The 14,836-nt window shown below is 43.4% G+C and overlaps 1 protein-coding gene and 1 long non-coding RNA gene across 3 annotated transcripts in view; one reads left to right on the forward strand and one right to left on the reverse strand.

The window, feature by feature from the left end:
* The window catches only part of LOC309326504 (catalase), a 47,990-nt gene that overhangs the window by 18,574 nt on the left and 14,580 nt on the right, over positions 1-14,836 (reverse strand). Inside the window, exon 1 of one of the 2 annotated variants that reach the window (XM_081835313.1) lies at positions 5,983-6,221. The exons of the other annotated variant lie outside the window; for it this stretch is intronic. Within the exon in view, the coding sequence (XP_081691439.1) occupies positions 5,983-6,048 (66 nt within the window). The 5' untranslated portion in view covers positions 6,049-6,221. Of the gene's footprint in view, positions 1-5,982; positions 6,222-14,836 lie in introns of those variants that run through there. 2 annotated transcript variants of the gene reach the window in all.
* Positions 10,471-12,679, forward strand: LOC309331079. Its single transcript, XR_014151724.1, has 3 exons — positions 10,471-10,512; positions 11,455-11,637; positions 12,164-12,679. It is a non-coding gene; the product is annotated as an uncharacterized lncRNA (long non-coding RNA).

Genomic DNA, 14,836 nt, shown 5'->3' on the forward strand with positions numbered 1-14,836 from the left:
GCTCCAAATGATTGTCAATTTATGTGAACTTATTATCCCCATGGCATTGTGACCACTGTGAAATCGAAAAAGTTTTCTAATAAACAACATTTAGCTCTAGGGTGTTGGATATTCAAAAGAAAACCAACTTAAAGCATGTCACAAGATTTAGGGAAGAACAATATTGCTTGTTATACAGCAATTCATAACCAATTCACCCAATAGCTCTAAATTAGGCATGGCAAAGTTGGCAGAGAAACACATAACTTGTAACCCACACTCTGAAAAATAATCAGCACTGAATCAAATGACAGCAATGCAGGGAAAAGAAGAAGGGGAATTCTGCTCGCACAATGTTAGTGTTTGTGTGCTTGCAACAAACATACTTTTTGGATAGTACACATATTAGCTACCCCTTTTATCCGTCTCTACCCCTTTCTCTTTCTATCCATAACTGTTTAGGTTACCGGTGCTTTCTCTGGTGCTGTGAAAGAATATCAAGACAGAGAGAAATCGCTCAACCTCCAAACTATAGATCCTGATTTTAGCACTGGTGTAGCTGTAGTTGATTTTCCCATTTGTGATGCAGTTCTATAGACACAACAGGCAATGTAACTCTCCAACAGTTTGATTTCATCTCCAAAAGGCGCACTCCCCCATTGTGTCCCAAGACAGACAGATGGAAGCTCTCAACCAAATTCAGCTGTTCTCCATCAGATGACTTTACAGTCACGGTGTAAAAAAGTATTCGGACCAGAGTGGACTAATTTTAATCAATGTAATTTAATTTAGTGGTTTAAATAAGCAAGACAAAATTTGAATATCTAATTTAAATTAAGTTATCCATTTGCATGCAGATCTTCTTTCGTTACTACAACAAATAAAACACAACTTTACACTGACATACTTAGAAGCATAATCCAAAATGTTTATTACATACTTTTTGCACTCCTAGTTACATGGATGTAGGACTGCAACCTGAAATCCCGCACACACTTACCTGCAAGTAAGTGCTGTTGAACTTGGTGGAACTTACTTTTGAACACTAACACATGCATGCATAGCATACTATACGATAAGTCCAATGGAAAACAACAGTGGCAGCTAACATGAAAGCAGGTGTGAAATATGAACAGCAGTAGAGCATGGCTGGCAGAAAGTTGCTCCTCATACACAAAACAGCTGAACGAAATAAGAAAATGCAAAACGTGGTTTCAAAGGACTTTGGGGTCAAGGTATGCAGAGCCAAACCCAGGGTCCATTTTTGGAAGATTGCCTGTTTTCCCAAAATGAAAATAGCGGAATTCAAAGAGTGTCATAGCAAGTCAGATACGAGCCATGACAGAAGCCTGCTTCCTGCTAGCCGCAGTGTTTGAGGGGAAAACTGCTCCCCTTGACTACATTCCTGCTGAAAGCCAGGAAGAGATTGTCCCTACATTATATACAGGATACATTTCAATTCAGGACACACATACTATCACTCAAGATAGAAATGTATGTTATCTTTAAATGCCTTTTCACTCTATTACAACACACACAAACTAAAAGAGCTTAAAAACAGACAATAACAACATATAGAATCTTGAACATGAAACCCCACCACTGGAAAGTTGCTCTTGCTTTTGGACCAATGAGTCAACTTAGACTCAGAGCATCAAAAGGCCTAGCACGTGAGGCCACTTAATTGAAGTTAAGCAGGTTTGAGTCTCGTTAGTTGTCTGGACAGCTGACTGCTCATGAACTGTAGGTATTCTGCTCTGCATTCATGACAGAAGAAAGGTGGGTTATGTAAAATGGGGAACAGTGCTATACAGTACACTCCATTGTGAATTCCATTGCTTCTATCCTTTCATACACTCTCATCTACATTTGTAGAGTTTCTTAAAAAGCAAAAGTGACATGCCCTGACTCTTGTGTGAATCAGACCAAGGATTCACCTGTATCTACTCTCCGACCAGTTACAGTAGTCTTCAGCAACAATGAGTCAATAATGGAGTTAGTCTGCAAAACAGTAACTAAGAGGCCAGGGCTACAAGTTCATTACACAAACAGAAATTGTAAAAACAGTATTTGAAGCTGTTTGCATCTAAATTAAATGACTGATGTTTTACTGCATTTTTTATATTTTGTTGGGAGGCACTCAGAGTGCCTGGGAGAACCCAGTCAGATGGGTGGCACATTACAGTGGTACCTCGGGTTAAGTACTTAATTCGTTCCGGAGGTCCGTACTTAACCTGAAACTGTTCTTAACCTGAAGCACCATTTTAGCTAATGGGGCCTCCTGCTGCCGCCGCGCCGCCGGATCACGATTTCTGTTCTCATCCTGAAGCAAAGTTATTAACCTGAAGCACTATTTCTGGGTTAGCGGAGTCTGTAACCTGAAGCGTATGTAACCTGAAGCGTATGCAACCCGAGGTACCACTGTATTATTATTATTATTATTATTATTATTATTATTATTATTATTAACTTGATACCTTCCATCCCATTGTCTGAATTCAGACAAACTGCAAATCCATGGTTTGAAGAATCACTGTTTATTTTTATTTCATAAAATTTACATACTACTTGATTGGGGGTGGGCCGGGAATCTCTCAAAGCAATTATAGAACTGTCACATTTGACATACCCTACTCCTCTCCACTGCCGACATATCCATTTCTTTTTTTAGCACCAACCATAGTTCACCACAATATCAAATATATATATACAGTTAGCCTTCACCCTCCAAGTCAGAATTAGAAATTATGGCTTAAAATTGGCTTCTGATTCAAATATGGAGAATGAAGGCTAACCATAATTTGCCAATCTGGGCAGCAGATTATGGACAGCACTAAAGAGAATACTGAAACTGTAAACAAGAACAGAAAGATAAGCATGCAAATCCAAATCATGGTCCAAGTTGAACATGGTCCAACTATCAGAATTATTAACTAGCTCCAGTTAGTTTCCATCATGTTTTGCAACAAAATTATTAACCAGCCCAGTACATTTCAGTGCTACTTCATAACAAGAACATATGGTTGTGAAACCTATGTTTCAAAGGTCCCTTTCGATGTCTTCTTGTACAGTGGTACCTCGGGTTACAGATCCTTCAGGTTACAGACTCCGCTAACCCAGAAACAGTACCTCGGGTTAAGAACTTTGCTTCAGGATGAGAACAGAAATTGCATGGCAGCAGCGGGAGGCCCCATTAGTTAAGTGGTACCTCAGGTTAAGTGGAACAGTTTCAGGTTAAGAACGGACCTCCAGAACAAATTAAGTTCTTAACCCGAGGTACTACTGTATACCTCCTCTGGCAACTCCTGCAGCCCAGCTGGTGCCAAATGTATTGTTTGCTTTTCTCCTTTGGACCACATAATCGAGGCTGAAAGTGGGGTCTTATCATTTGGGCAGCCTAGGACCTCCATATATACTCCATACAGTGGTGCCCCGCAAGACGAATGCCTCGCTAAACGAAAAACCCGCAAGACGAAAGGGTTTTCCGATTTTTTAGCGGCTTCGCAAGACGAATTTCCCTATGGGCTTGCTTCACAAGACGAAAGCCCATAGGGAAATCTCCGGGGACAGCGGAGAAGCGCAGCGCGTCTTCTCCTCTGTTCCCGGACCTGTCCTGAAGGCTTGCGGTGAGAGGTCCGGGAACAGAGGAGAAGGCGCGCAGCGCCTCTCCTCTGTTCCCGGGGCTTGCGGTGGGAGGAGGGTTTTTCCTCCCCACCGCCAACATTCAGAAGGCTGTACTGAAGGCTGGCGGTGGGAGGAAAAGCCCTTCTCCCCCGCCAGCCTTCAGAAGAGTTCCCCGCAGGGCTCTCCAAGCTGCGGATAGCAGCCTGCTGCCCCTATCCGCAGCTTGGAGAGCCCTGCGGGGAAGTCCTGCAGGGCTCCCCAAGCTGCAGATGTCTGCCCCGCGCAAGGGGCGCTCTGCTTCAGAGCGCGGGGCAGCAGGCTGCTATCCGCAGCTTGGAGAGCCCTGCGGGGAAGTCCTGCAGGGCTCCCCAAGCTGCGAATGTCTGCCCCGCGCGAGGGGCGCTCTGAAGCAGAGCGCCCCTCGCGCGGGGCAGCAGGCTGCTATCCGCAGCTTGGAGAGCCCTGCGGGGAAGTCCTGCAGGGCTCCCCAAGCTGCAGATGTCTGCCCCGCGCAAGGGGCGCTCTGCTTAAGAGCGCCCCTCACGCGGGGCAGCAGGCTGCTATCCGCAGCTTGGAGAGCCCTGCGGGGAAGTCCTGCAGGGCTCCCCAAGCTGCGAATGTCTGCCCCGCGCGAGGGGTGCTCTGAAGCAGAGCGCCCCTCGCGCGGGGCAGCAGGCTGCTATCCGCAGCTTGGAGAGCCCTGCGGGGAAGTCCTGCAGGGCTCCCCAAGCTGCAGATGTCTGCCCCGCGCGAGGGGCGCTCTGCTTAAGAGCGTCCCTCGCACCGGGCAGCAGGCTGCTATCCGCAGCCTAGGCAGCCCTGCAAGAACTCTTCTGAAGGCTGGCGGCGGGAGAAGGGCTTCCCCCCCCCCAGCCTTCAGTCCTTCTCCCCCCCCCCCCCAGCCTTCAGAAGAGGTCCGGGGACAGACTGTCCCTGGACCTGGTCTGAAGGCGGTCTCCCTAGGAACGCATTAATTGATTTTCAATGCATTCCTATGGGAAACCGTGCTTCGCAAGACGAAAAACTCGCAAGAAGAAAAAACTTGTGGAACGAATTAATTTCGTCTTGCGAGGCACCACTGTATATACTGCCCAGGCTTGCATCCTGGAAAGCTCACTTCAGTGCTGCCAATGCAGCAAAAACAATGTGGGAGGGCAGGAGGCAGCAGTTAGCCACAGCAGGCACTGTAACTCTTCAGAGGTGTGACTTTACCCCTGAAGGCGCACTCTTCCATTGTCTCCTGAGACAGACAGACGCCATCAACTCACCACTTCACTAACCTCTCATTGCTTGTAGCCCCCTGAGCTCAGTTATTTTTAATTTGTGCCATTTCATATTGATTCCTGTACAAATTGCTGGCATTCCCTCTTATTTCTTTTGAGACTACTGCCACTGATTGTGTTTCCATTTTCTACTGCCTTTCCTATTGTTGGCCAGATAAGTTAGGAAACTGTGTAATCAGCACACATTCACCCATGGCATTAACAACTGCTATTGATCTAAGCGAGGGAATTAAGTATGTTCTTAAGCTCCTTCCATCGAAATCAAAGGAGCAGGGGAAGTGCGTCTATTTGGGTGGGTTGTACCTGGTCTTGTACTTTAGTACCTCTCTATCTAAAATGGTACACTAAGCAACTTGCCATATTTGACTCTGTATCTCTAATTGCAAATGAGTATATTACTCTCCCTGATAGAAATAACATAGTAAGATAGGTTTCTCGCAAGTTCAACTTCCATCATGATTACACCTTGCAGCATTATTGCAGTTCTTGATAACACTTTGCGAACTGCTCCACCCTTTAGAAATGGAAATCTTTTTGGCAGACAGCTGGTGCTGCGTGCCATGATAAACAAACCAATCCCAACCTCCAGAGATTATGGATGTTAAGTTTTGTTTTTGCAGCAAAAGCAGCACAGGAACACAGCCCAAAGGGCAACAGTATCATTTTCTTATCCGATCGTCGATCCATGATGCAAACAGAAATCCTTGGCTAGGAGCATTTCAAGCTTGCACTTTTGTCACCCTTTGCACAACCCACTTAGCATCGCCGCTTCCAAAGTGCAATGTTGCACAAGAGGGACAGAAAGCAACGCTGGACAAGAGCTCCTCCGCCGCCTCTACTTTTGGAGAGGGGATTCGGGGCAAACAATGCTGGCATATGGCATTGCAACACTACAGAGCGTCGAAAGCTACGCCTGCCATAATGTCAGAGCCACAGAAGTCCCATACCCTTCAACATTGCTCGCACACCCCCGCCGCCTCTCAGAACGTGGTCGCGCCCGCCGAACAGCCCGCTGAATGCAGACCCGATACGTAGCGACCGAGCGCGGGGTGGAACGTGCCAATGGCTTTATGAGGGGTGGGTGTCCCTTCTGTACCTGCGAGCCCCGCAGATCTTGCCAGCGCTTCATCTGCTCCGCTGCATTGTCTCGGCTGCCCGCCATTTTGTGCCACTTGGGCGAGACCCCTGCCGCGACGCGCGACGACTTTCGGCACCGACGAGCTCCTGTGAGGGAGGCGAGTTTCTGCTGAGGAGCGCGATTCACAAACACCCACCCACACCCGCGACCAGCAAGTACAAGCCTCCCGGTCCACCTCCGAGGCGGCAGAGAATCCGAGAACGAAAGCAAACCCGAGGCACGCCAACTGCCTTCAGCATAGCCTTTCTCAGTCCCGATTGGCTAGAAGGTTTCTTCACCGAAGCCCTTCTCGAATGCTTATTGGGAGTCGGGCGAGTTAGAGGCGGGGAAAACATGCCGAAAAGCAAGAGCTTGCGAGGAGGAGGAGTCAGGAAGGGCAAAGGGTGTGAAGAGAAAAGTGGTTTGGCAAAGGGCTCTGAGGAGCCCGCAGGGGAAAGCTGGAAGGGGGATACAGGGCGGAAAAGGGGGGCGGGAAGGCTTATAGGGTTTGAAGAGGAGAAACGACAGCAAAACATCTTGTTCCTCTTGCCCATGTGTACTCTTAAAAGAAACAAAAGCAATTATCCCTTTGCTCATTGAGGGGAAATTGCGAGTAGACGTGTCTGGAATTGCAGCTTTACAATTTTCAATTCACACTTAAGGATCAAAGGCGACCAAGGTCAGCACAAGGTTATGGGTGAGCCTGCGGCAATCTCGCTTTGGAGAGAGGATGCATGGCGGAACCCAAGAGAGAAGGGCTCATCCTCTAGGAGGCTCGCTGGAACAATCCTCCCTCCCACCCCAGGCTCCTTCAAGAAAGCAAAAGGAGGCTGCTCATTGCAGAAAACCCCTCGTCTTCTGCAGACCTCGACCCTCTGTCCCACTCCCCTCTCGGTGTGGAACGAGAGATGCTCCAAAAGTAGCATAGGAAGCATAGGACGCCGACTAACACAGACTAAGTCAGACCCGTGGGGGCTACTCTTTCCTTTTCGAAATTAAAAATCTGTGTAAGAAGCTTGTGCAGGGAGACATAACCCTGTGTTTCTTTAGGCTCGCACAGCCACCCACCCCAAACTGCTTTTCTCATCTACGCAGTGAAAAGAAACGCTGTCTCTATATCTTCCTATCCAGGGGTTAAAAAGTCTAGCTTTCTGTTGCAACTAGCTGCACAAAGGTTGCATTGTGCAAAGAACGCGAACAGATGGCAGAGAAAAGCCTTTTTAGCATATAAGCAGTGAAGAATAATAATATAAAAAACCATGTAAGCCCACTTAAGTTGTAGTTTTAAGCCTAAAGCAGCAGGAGCTAAAACTAAAGGTGCAAGGGTCTGTTTTTCTGTGGTTTACTGTCCCCTCAGAGAGCTGTCTGACCTCTGTAGTGAATATGTAACCTAGGAACCTGTGGCAGAGAGGGAAATGTTTTGTCTTTTGTACTGTACAGTCATGGTACTGTACACACGTCCTATAGGGAGAAAAATAATGAGCAGACGTAAATAGAGGATAACTTGACAAAAACACCCAGAATGCCACAATAATTTCTTCTTGACATCAACAAGCAAATGTAATTCTATACTTTCATTAGTGGCATATTACTAGCAGCCTTAAGTTTAGTTTATGTGTCAGAAAGTATGTCAGGGTGAAATTGGTTTCATGGCTTATTTTGTATGTAGCATGAAACACTCCTTATCCAGAGTTTAAGATGGCTAATTAATACACCTAACACTTTTTAACTCTAGTAGGTGGAACTAATCTCTTCTTGCTTGGAAAACTAATTAAGAAAAATTATTATTATAGCCTGTCTCTATTTGCATAACACTGGTTATTCTTGAAGCACATATTCTTATATCACAGTGTACACAGAGCTAAACATGAAATCATAATTCAAGAACTTTCCATTGCTATGCAGAAACTCTTCCCTGCCGCCCTTTGCATGGTTGCCAGATTCAGTTCATGATTAACTGTGTTAGATGTATGTAATACAGGATTTGGAAGGTGCATTTTTTCATCTATTTTGTGTTGGGGAGCATCACTTTATACAGGTTTGAAGTGCAGTCAAATGGCCACCTGGATACACATGTGCCTCACTAAATCTGCACCTAGGTTTGTATGTATCGAATGAATTATTCATGTGCAGCAGCATCCAGTGCCACCCTATGCTTGTAAGGCGGCTTCTTGGATCTGTACTCTTTGCTCATGCTCAGCACCATTCACTGCAGATTTATATATACGGAAGAAGTGGACTGCATGGGCTAACTAAACACGTTTTGGCATGATGGTTTTGGAGTGCTAGACTTACTAATACCTACCAAAATAGAAATATGATGATCTCACAGTGAAGTACTTAACTATGTATGTATGTATGTATGTATGTATGTATGTATGTATGTAGAGAGAGAGAGAGAGAGATGCCAGCACATTAACAAAGGTCCCTAAGAGAAATACAATAAATAACAAAGCAATTTTAATACCTGCTAGACATAACAACCAAAGCAACAAACAAAATTAATCACACACTGCCAGAGTAGACACTGGTATCTTTTTAACGCTCTTTTCGCTACTGGCAATTTTAGAGAAAGACCTTTCAGATGTTTCCACACTGTATTTATAATAAAACAAACTTTACGCTTACCGTGTGAACCTCCCTCCAATCTATTAAAAGTTTACCCCAACCTCTTATCACCACTCTCAAAACACCCATGTGAGCACTGTACTGGCATCACTGCCCTTTGTTGCCTTCACACTGTTCTGGTAAGTGGCAGTGATGCCACTGCCAGAAGGGTGCTTCCACATCCATGCTGCACTGCACTGGCTGCTCTTTTGTGTGAGTGAAAGAATCCAGAGAGTTACTGACACTCCTGCAAGAGGCTAGCCTAATAACATTTCTGAGTTTTATCACATCATATACAACACATACAACTTTGAAATTTCAACAGCATTTTGCTACTTATTTGCTTTAAAACATTCCTATCCTGCCTTTCCCCATGGTCTACAGAGTGTAACAGAAATTAAAACTATACTATGCACACTCATGAAGAAAAACAAGGCTGTAATCCTATACCCAATCCAACAGGATTTAGACTTGCTTGGTATTGCACTGCTAAGCTCCTTTTGGCTCAAAGGAAAATTCTACCGGTCTTTGTATTCTGACCAACTGTGAGGTGTATTTAACACATAAACAGACTAATTTAAAGAGCATGATCATGATTTCACTCATGCATTTGTAGAAACTCAAAATACCTGATGTTAAGAGTGTTGGACTAGGACCTGGGAGACCAGGATTCAAATCCCTGCTCAGTCATGAAACTCACTGAGTGACTTTCCCTATAGCAGCGGGTATGAATATAAATCTGGATAACTATATAAAATTAAATAACTATAAATCTAGCCATAAGTTATTTTAATAATAACATTTATGTAACTGAAATCAACCAATATAAACACCCATAACTGCATTCATATTCTTTTAATGGAATCTATCACAAGTCACAAATATTTTATCCAACTGCATATTGTATACGTATCTAATATGTACATAATTTATGACTGCAGTATTCTGTTAACTATAATAGGAGGCTAAATGTAGCCAACAGCTATTTATGGCAACTCACCAGGAGCTTGATAAATCATCTAGTTTTCCTGCCTGGTTGTGATTAGGAAAAAAACAGGATGTGACCAACCACATCACGTGACCACTATACCATATCATGGTATAGTGTCTACCATAGACACTAACCAATTTCTCATAAACAATTGTGGATCAGAGTATCCCTCATTAGATGTATGTAATCCAAAACTGACAGACACATATACACATTCAGGGTTGGCAATAGAGGGGAGTCAATGGGAAACAAAATTTAGAAGAACAGACATATCTCAAAAAGCAATTGACAATAAAATATTGTTGATAACACACATATCCTGGTGTCAGCAAACTAATGTACCATTGCTAACAATCTGTAATCTGAAGCAAGTGGAACTGAATTTCTATATCATGTTGTCTACTCTCAAGTTTGGTAAATCACAAACTATGCACATTTGCTCAGGTCCTAACAACCTCTGAACTAGTAAATCATATGTAAGTAACTTTGTATCCCAACCCACCTTCTTCAATATACTGCTGAAACAACATTTTTGAATTAATAGCATAAATCATATCAACACTGCTAAAAGTAAACAGGCAGCGCATGAATGTTACATGGGCAAGAATAGTAACTAGCACTTAACTAATTATACGTGGGGCAGTGGTGTAGCGTGGGTTGTCAGCACCCGGGGCAAGGCAAGTAATTTGCGCCCCCTAACCTTGGATTTGCGCCCCCTAACCCTATCCCTAACCCCCAGATGTTGTGCCCGGTGTGGCCAGCCCCCCCTGCACCCCCACGCTACACCACTGACATGGGGTTTTGTTTTAGTTCTGTTTTAAAAAAAGAATTCTGTGTTAAGGCCTTAATATTAAGGCCTAATGAGCCTCTGCTCCTATGTCATGGAACATCGTTCAACAGAGATCCAGCAGGTACCCTTGACTTTCAGGCTTCTCTTGAACAGCTTTTTATGCCGACAGCCCTTTTTGGCTCTTTAATTTTTAAATTTTTGATTAGCCAATCACTTTAAAGATTATTGTATTTCATGTTTTAATGTTGTGCATTGCCCTGATGTTTTACGATATGGTGGCACAGAAATACATATATATACACACAGAGAGAGAGAGTATTCTAACACTGATAAAAACAGTATTTATTGATCAGTTACAATATATACCGGTAGGTTCTGCCCATTTTGCTTCTTTAGGTTAATTAGGAAATGTTGAAGAGAAATTGCTCCCCAACTGACCATTATCATGCTATATTACGGACACCTACCTTGACTAGGCAAAATGGTAATTATGTGTTTTTGCCTCCTGCCCATATCACCTTTGCTTGGATAATTAAAAGATACCTTTAGAGCTGTCTAATCCAACACCCATGAACACCCATTTACAACTTGTTCTAGGCATGAATTGTTTTAGACAAAAACATAAGGGGAGAGAAAGTATCATAAGATTTCTTTTGCCACTTAGGGTTGATATTGGAAAGTGCTTTCTAGGTGGATGCAGCAAAAGCACCTATAATGCATGAATTCTGTATTCTCTCAGCTTGCTGCAACCTGCCCAGGCCCCACAGCTTGGGATAGGCCCACAAACCCCAGCTTTTTAAAGAGCACGGGGGTCTTTAGTAGGAAGGAGGTTTTTTATATGTTGCTAATTTGTGCAATAGAATATGTAATTATCTACAGCTGTGGGTAATAACAGGTTTTGAAGTAAGTTTGGGTTTTTAAATAAGATTTTGATAAAGCTTTTTGTGATACAGTAAGATAAAAGAAGCTAATTTAGATTTAAAAAAGAGAAAAGAAAAAGCAGAGTCTTCTCTCAAAGGAAGCTCTTAACCCTTAACATTACAGACCTCATATTTACTTTCAGACTTATTAACTGAAGGAGAGAAGCGGGCTGTGATTTCTGCTTTCAAAGCAGGCACTGGCACAAACTTCAAACCGTGAACTACATGAGATGAACTCTCCACATTCTGTTGTCAGAGGAAGGGAATATCTACTCTTTACATACCACCCAGTTATCTTACCTGAGATGATTCATCCAACAGGGCAGGTGCTTCTCTGATTCGATACGTAATAAACATCGAACTGAATTCAGAGGGACCTTCCTGTTTTCACTACTCTTGCTAACAAGTCTGTACATTAAAAAACAGCCTTGCCAATAAAACTAAATGAGTGTGAATAAAATGGACCTAAATCCAGATTTGAGGGTGGTGGATAGCCAGGTTCAAATCTGCCTGAGTTCAAAAAGCCAAGTTTATGATGTAAAATTACCATTGTGTTAGTCGTTATTCCTGGCTGCCCACGTGGCAGCTATATCTAGGAGCGTCTCTTTACCGCCTTGAGCTGGTTCACCAGCTATACCACCTCTTTAATTACGGTAACTAGAGCCAAACAATTTTTGTGCATTTTCAAACTTGTCATCTGCTCCCCAGAGTAAGTTTTCTAAACCTCTCACAAGTGAAAATACACTCTGGCACTGAACATGAAGTTCAATAGACTTTGAAAGCTGTGTTAATTACCGGTAATAAGCTGCTTATACAATCAAGTCCAATTGATTGCTGCCATCTTTGTCACAGGAAATACACAGGACATTATCACACAGAGAAGAAAACAAAAAGAAAGTCACTCATCACCCTAATTTTTAACAACTATTAATCTCTGTCCTCCACTTCTACCTGTACCGTGTCTATTTCCAGGAGATAAACATCAGTAGTGACAAGTATCACTTAAGCAGCTCAGGTGTAGTTTCAACTGATTTTTTTGGGCAGGGGGAAGATGCATTATATACCAAATGGCTAGCGACGTGTTGATCTAAATTGCTTACAGTTATTCTCCATGCTAGCTGCATGTGGTGCATATTCCAGTTATCTTCTGCAGGGTTATTTGAGTATGTCTCTGAATAAGATTCTGCTCCTTATTCTTGGAACTACCTCCTAGTTTGCATTAATGAAGAGCATTAAATATGAAAGATACTGAAGCAGTTTCTCTACAGAGGGATGAAGAAACAAACACTAAGTAAACAATACAAAGTTTTGAGTGCTCACTTGAAGGTGTGGTTGCTTCTCAACACTGCCCAACCTTTTGCACGGTTTGCAGATGACCTACATTCTACAGAGAGTTTTCACACATGAGCTGTAATCAAAGCTCTGTAAAAATGTATTGTAGCTATATAACCACAACAATTTTTCTGGATTAAATACATTGATAAACAGCAAACATGTCTTAATTTTTTTTTAAAAAATGGGAAAACATGACACTGGTTCCAAATCCTAGAATAGGACTATGTTCCCCCCAAAAGAGAGTTTATCATTCTTGAGGGATCACAACGGCGGTGTTATTGATAAAGGGGTGGATATTTCAGGACAGGCATCTAACTGCAAAACTGTAGATGATGTCTGGGTCACGTTTTAGCAGAGAAAGGTATTTTTTACCAATTGCAACTTCAGACAGAAGTGGGGAGAACAGTGCATATTTCCCTTTTTTATACAGCTGCTAAAAGGTACAAAAAGCCTGTCCCTTGCATCAGGACGTCCTTTGACAACAATGTGGCTATTGCCTCTAAACAAACATAGCAAGGTTAGCCTCCTCTGAAGGATAAAGGTAAAGGTAAAGGGACCCCTGACCATTAGGTCCAGTCGTGACCAACTCTGGGGTTGCGGTGCTCATCTCGCTTTATTGGCCGAGGGAGCCGACGTACAGCTTCTGGGTCATGTGGCCAGCATGACTAAGCTGCTTCTGGCGAACCAGAGCAGCGCACGGAAACGCCGTTTACCTTCCTGCCAGAAGTGAACTGCTAGGTTGGCAGGAGCAGGGACCGAGCAATGGGAGCTCACCACGTCACGGGGATTCGAACCGCCGACCTCCTGATCAGCAAGTCCTAGGCTCTGTGGTTTAACCCACAGCGCCACCCGCGTCCCCCTCTGAAGGATACACATATATACCAATTCATTACGTGAGAACCAGCTACTGCATTCCAGGCAATATATGAGTCTAATATATCTAGGGTTCTTCACATAAAAGCAGGGATTTCAAAAATTAATTGCCAAGACCCTTTTGCTTGTTTTCATTGCTGTTGGAAAGCATTAAGTATTTCACAGTTGTAAATGACTGGTTCTCAACTAATCCATGTTTCATTTTAGGTCAGTGAATGGAATGCATTTTCTGTGGGAAATGTATCAAGATAATCCACCAAGCAGCTCGGTATCTGAAAGACCTGTGGTGCTGAACTGCTTAACTCTATCTCACTAGGTAATTAAGAGAGCTCATGAGTCATTATATCAATCAATACCTTGTCTAGGTGCGGCTATTTCTTTTGTAACATCCTCCAACACAATCAGATATGTACTTGGAACTAGGACACATGGGTAATTTGTGTATTCTGCATTAGGGAAGAGCTGCTGCAGCAATTCACAGTCTTGTTTGATAGGATGAAGGTGCATAACTACTTGGCAATGACAGGAGAGGGAAGAAGTCTTTATAAGTGATTTTTCATTAAAAGATCTATTCAGATGTAGCTCATCTTTGCAAATGAATGAACCGTATGCAGAATGATAAGCAAGCAAAGTGTATGAATTTGAGGTGAGTTACTCAGGATAATATCTCACTGGGTACTGCAGTCCAGTCCGTGACTGGCTGCTGCTTTGAACCCAAGACTGCTGAAGCTGTGAGGGGAGAAACAAAAGACCCGCCTGGGTGTACTCCCTTCACTTAAGGTTTCCAGGTGTAAATATGTGTGAATAAATCATATTTCTAAGACACTCCAGACTCCGCTGTGCCTTGATTTTCCAGTGGAAGCCAACCAGGCACCTAAAACCGCTTGCAATCTGGCTTCTACTTGGCAGAGAATGGGGTGGCAGGCAACACTACGCTTTCGAACTAGAAGCTTTACCAAAATAAAGTATATTTTCTTTACTTTCTCCCAACTTCTAAGATGCCTAGGAGTATTTAAGAGAACTAGGGACAGTTACAGCTTATCAACTCTCCCCATAGCTAGGAAATTACTAGTCAGCCAAAATCTCAAAACCTCCAAAAGGCATTTCTGCTTGCTGGATGGAAGTATCACCCTTCTCTCTCTGTTCAGAAGGTTCTCCTGACCTTCTCAAGTAGATTTGGGAAGGTTGAGGGGGTGGAGAGAAAAAAGAAGGACAAGTCCTGTTTCTGGTTGCTAGAGCCATGATTTTCAAACTTTTTTCTCTGGGCCACACTTTCAGAATAAAAATTTCCTCATACCACACTGAATTTTTTATTGG

This window comes from Podarcis erhardii (genome assembly GCF_964252035.2).
Source record: "Podarcis erhardii genome assembly, chromosome: 1".
Classification (NCBI taxonomy): domain Eukaryota; kingdom Metazoa; phylum Chordata; class Lepidosauria; order Squamata; family Lacertidae; genus Podarcis; species Podarcis erhardii.